Genomic DNA, 5,404 nt, shown 5'->3' with positions numbered 1-5,404 from the left:
GTGATAGAAAATAGAAAAAGTTTTTTTAGACAGCGCGGCTGGGTGACATCTCTGGAGATGAGGCAGTGGAAATTGGACACCCCTTAGATTTTATTTTTAAATGAAGGATCTTCTTTCCTGAGAGCAACACCTTAAAGGGGCAATTTGAGAAACTTTCACATGAAGGCAGTAAAGGGAGTTAATTAAAGACTGAGAAGAGACGTGTTTCTAACAAATAATGTTAATGAAGAACAGATAAAGAATATAAAAAAAGAAAGAACATTTTCACCAAAATTCAACACTACCAAAATAGACCAAAAAAAACAAAAAAATTCTAAATAACCCAGTCTGGAGGTTCATCTGAAACACATTTTCTTATTTATCAAAACAATAAAATAAGAGGAGTTTTCAAAGGATCTGCTTTGATCTAGAAACTGTGGCAAAATGGTAACATTGATGTTTGGGTTTGTTCAAAAAACCAAACGCTCAAACACAGTTTGACTGAGGCACATTATGAAAAACAAGGCTCTACTTCTGGGGTGTCAAATATGCGGCCCGTGGGCCAAACCTGGCCCGCTTGGGGTTTCAATCCGGCCCTCTGGATAAATTAAAAAAACAAAAACACTTGTTTATGTTCAGGAAATGTTTTGTAAAGTGATATTTCATTAAATATGAAGATTTACCTCCTGTACTTTTAGTTGTTTTTAGGTTGTTGATGTTAAGATTTCTTGACATCTGATGAGGTTGTATCCTGAGTTCGACCCTGCTCTACTTTAAACTCTGACATTAATATTCCCAGGACGTTCTCACAGCCCGTGAAGAGCAGGAGCACAGGAGGACTGGTGGAGGGGGTCGGTACTGCAGCTAACCCACCCTGACACACTCAGCTGCCACAGCTAACAAATGGTTTGTTAACAAACCCGGCGCTAACGCAGCCGTATTAGCCTTGGTTTGGTGGCGTGTTCGTGGCCACATGATGAATGTGAGTCCATTAGTCACTCTCTCCTCTCCGCTGCTCCTCTGGACTGCACTACGTCCCGGGGGAAATATTTAGCTCTTCGCTGCAAAATGCCCCACTTTGTCCAGCAGACATCAGCTAACTCTGGGTGTTCTGGCTTTTTTCCTCCTGTCTCTGATTACAAACAACAATAAAGTTGCGGGACGGCGGACGAAACTGAGGTAAAAGAGGCAATTAAGCTGTATGGAGCTCAGGAGGTAAATGTGGCGACTCTCCGCTCTTTACTGCTTCAGTTGAACATACGGACGCTGACTTTTATCTGGCTCTCTCCACTAGGGTGACGCGTGTCACCGTTACCTTTGCAGGGCCGGGTTTCAAAGACTTGGTGTGGGCAGCTGGCCTGGTTCTCCATGACCTGAACGATCACAGCTCTGGAGCGAGCCTGGCGACCGGTGGTCTCGAAGCTCCGCCCCTCCAGGCAGGTCAGCTGGCAGGAGCTCCACAAGGACCAGTCAGTCAAATGGCAGTCTCCTTAGAAGGAAATAAAGCCCAGTATTAATCACTGCTGCTCAACGCTACATTTAGAGGAGAAGGAAAATGACTTGGAGCCCTGATTCAGACCTCAGACCTCAGACCTCAGACCTCAGACGTCACGCGCTGAGAGTTTTACGTTATGCCAATCATTTCAAACACACACACACACACACAGTTCCTTGAAGGTCAAACATTAAACACCAACGTTTAGGATCCTTGACAGGAGTGTGTGTTGTTGATGACATCACCTGCTGCTCTACCCACTCAGGCTCCACTCTCAGCGTCATTAACAGCTGTCTGTGGACCCGTGCATCTCATTATCTTTCATCTTCAGCTGCTTTCATGCTGCCGCGGCAACAGGAACCTGCTGCGACGGACGCCGCCATGCACAGCATGCAGCGAAGCACACACACACACACACACACACGTGTGCACGGCCCTCAGCCGGTCCTCAAGACTCTGCCGACAGATACACACACACACACACACACAGCTACACTGGTTGTTATACTTTGTGAGCACTTCATCTACTGCATGGTACAATCTATGACACATCCATTTGTAATCCTAATCCATAACACTGACGCTAATCCTAACTTCAAACCTGAAAAATGTCCCAACAGTAACAACAATCTGCTGCCTCTTCACTGTCAACACTAGAGCGCCCTCTCCTGGCACCACAGGAGCCAAAGCAGTTCCGTCTGTGGTTTGTATCATGTCCAAAAACTCCCCACACGTTCCTGTGTAGCTAGCTTTAGCCTTAGCTTTAGCTTTAGCATTAGCATTAGCATTAGCTCCATACGTACAGTAATGCCACTGAAGCCCCTCATTAAAGGGTGGTTGTGGCAGAAAGTCCACAGAGGAGCAGGACCTGTCAGTCAGACATGAATGAGTTCTTGTTGCCATGGTGACAGCATGACATCACAGATCCATCCAGAAATTCATCTTTGTGTTTTTTTTCTGTGTCCATCATTAAAACGATGATAAAAAAAACAACCTTGAAGAACCAGATATTTGGAACAATCATTACGGTCACAAAGACATGCACTGTACTAGTATACTATAGTATACTGTACCGTACTATACTGTACTGTACTGTACTGCACTGTACTGTACTGTACTGTACTACATGCACTGTACTATTATACTATACTGTACTGTACTGTACTGTACTACATGTACTGTACTATTATACTATAGTATACTGTACCGTACTATACTGTACTGTACTGTACTGCACTGTACTGTACTGTACTACATGTACTGTACTATTATACTATAGTATACTGTACCGTACTATACTGTACTGTACTGTACTGCACTGTACTGTACTGTACTACATGTACTGTACTATTATACTATAGTATACTGTACCATACTATACTGTACTGTACTGTACTGTACTACATGCACTGTACTATTATACTATACTGTACTGTACTGTACTGTACTACATGCACTGTACTATTATACTATACTGTACTGTACTGTACTGTACTGTACTGTACTGTATTTTGCTGCACAATGCTATGCTATGCTATGCTATGCTATGCTAAGCTATGCTGTAGCATACCTGGACAGGGGACAAAGCAGGGCTGTTCCATTTCCTGTTGAATCTGCTGCTTCTTCCTGTCTCCACACAGCTCGTCCTCCACTCTGTGAGGGGGAGATTCAGGCCAGTCCCCCCAGTGGACGACACAGGACAGGTTCCTTCTCCGAAGCCCCTCCCCACACTCAGCCCCCTGCACACAAATTCAGAACGTCTTGGTTAAAAGATCAGATGAAGCTGAAAATGACTGAACACCAACAAATATCTCACGGACGGGAAAATTGCAATACCTGAAATACACATGAGACATATCAGTGATGTGGACATTTCTGACGAAGTGGAATTCATCTGTCTGATCAGAAGCCTGACCTATGGCACTGCAGAGGGACGCACGAAACTCAGGGTCTTTGGTAATGTTCAAATAAGAATTCTACACAACTATATATATGTATTTATATTAGGGATGTCTGATAACATCGACCAATCAATATAATATGCCCGATGTTAGCATAATGATGAAATATCTGTAAAAATCGTTATCGTCTTTACTCCAATAAAAAAAACATGTAATATCTGTAAGAATCGTTATCGTCTTTACTCCAATAATAAAAACACGATAACTCAACGATAACTCAACGATAACTCAACGATAACTCAACGATAACTCAACGATTGGGTTCCACCAAATGACGTGTGCCCTAAAAATGGTTTTGGGGATAAACGGCTGCATATTGCGTGCCCTGTCACTAGATGGCAGCATTGCAGCTCGTTTAATTAATCTCATAACTCTCATACAGTGGTTTGTACAGATAAATAAATAAATATTACCAGGCCTGCATCGGTATCAGAATCAGAAACATCATCTTACCTCAACCACACACCGGGACCAGTCAGTCAACAGCCACATGTAGCAAGGCTTTATGGGACACGGCTTGGTCTGGGTGAGCTGGCTGGGACAGGGGCGACCCTCCTCATGAGCCTCCTGCAGGATCCTGCGTGTGCGAAGACTCTGAGCTGTGGCAGCAGACGCAGAAGACAACCAAGAATTTAAATGGACGCAGCAGAACGCTCAGAGTGTGAGCGGTAAATATCACAGCTTCACCGTCTCCACCTAATGACGACGAGTGTCTTTGTCGACGCGTGAGAACGACTTGCTGTGATTAAATCCCAGGGATTAAAGTGAGAGACGGTCTGTGACAGTGTGTGTGTGTTGGGGTGGGGGGGGGGGGGGGGGGGGGGGGGGGGGGGGGGGGGGGGCGTGAACCGTAAGGTTGATGTCAACAGGTTTTTGTCCGTTCTGTGACATTAAATCCTTTCTTTTAAATCCCAGACCCTGAATCATTAACGACCTGCGTCATAAATTAAATTGAACCGCGGCTGTTATTACATTATTAAAGTGTAACTGTTGCCTGTGTTGATGGAATAAAACAGCAGATTCAACAGAATGCTAATACGATGAGATTATTATGGGATGCATTATTGATGAGAGAAAATGAGCAGCGGCCGTTCCCCTGTATAATACATCCACTGTACTCTTAAATATTTGAGTACATTCAAATGTATTCATGCAGAGTTTAGCGTGGAGCCAAGAGGAGGCGCTGGTGTCAAACACGTGGCTCCCAGTGTCAGTGTCTGTCCATCAAGCTGGGCTGGTTTTCTCATAATGACTTTGTTTACCTCGGCTGCCGCAGGTGCGTGAGCATTCCGCCCACGGCGACCAATCAGAGAGCAAACAGCTGACGGGGCAGTCGACCGCACACGGCCGGGAGAGCGTCCACGTGTCGGTCAGACCGAACTGCAGAAAAGGAGAGCGAAGTGAGAGCGGTGATCAGGTCAGAGCCGGACGATGAGGTTCAGGTTGAAGTTCCTGCTCAAATCATCTGTGGATGTTTTCAACAGAAATGTTCTTCAACCAAAGTGAATCTTCTCATCTGTCCCAGCAGCTTCACAACCTCCGTAACTACTGAGTCACTCACTCATATATTTAATATATGTAACCAGCTTCACAACCACCGTAACTACGGAGTCACTCACTCATATATTTAATATATGTAACAACATTATTATTATTATTTTATTAACGTCACACAACAACCATTCACACTGAGTTGATTCAGAGTAATGAATTAGCTGGGCTCTAATGAAGACATGAATGAACTGACGGATGATTGGTCGGTTGACAGGTCACCTGCTCACACTTCCACCGCTCCACCATCCTCCCATCGCTGCGAATACAGTTCAGGAGACGCAACTGCAACCCTTCACCACAAACTGCGTTTTCTCCGAGGTGGCAGGAGCTCCATTCTACACACACACACACACACACACACACACACACACACACACAGTGAATCATGGAGTCTTCCAGGTCGGGGGGGTGGTCG

General features: G+C 44.9%; 1 protein-coding gene across 1 annotated transcript in view; it reads right to left on the bottom strand.

The window, feature by feature from the left end:
• thsd7ba (thrombospondin, type I, domain containing 7Ba) overlaps positions 1-5,404 on the bottom strand; it is an 87,876-nt gene that overhangs the window by 3,708 nt on the left and 78,764 nt on the right. The window contains exons 22-26 of the mRNA XM_025063806.1: positions 5,209-5,324; positions 4,698-4,815; positions 3,889-4,034; positions 3,045-3,213; positions 1,295-1,468 (exon numbers count right to left, since the gene is read on the bottom strand). Coding sequence (XP_024919574.1) covers positions 1,295-1,468; positions 3,045-3,213; positions 3,889-4,034; positions 4,698-4,815; positions 5,209-5,324 — 723 coding nt within the window. The remainder of the gene's footprint in view (positions 1-1,294; positions 1,469-3,044; positions 3,214-3,888; positions 4,035-4,697; positions 4,816-5,208; positions 5,325-5,404) is intronic.

Source organism: Cynoglossus semilaevis, chromosome 16 (genome assembly GCF_000523025.1).
Source record: "Cynoglossus semilaevis isolate Cse_v1.0 chromosome 16, Cse_v1.0, whole genome shotgun sequence".
Classification (NCBI taxonomy): domain Eukaryota; kingdom Metazoa; phylum Chordata; class Actinopteri; order Pleuronectiformes; family Cynoglossidae; genus Cynoglossus; species Cynoglossus semilaevis.
This window is presented reverse-complemented; position numbering and strand designations above follow the sequence as displayed.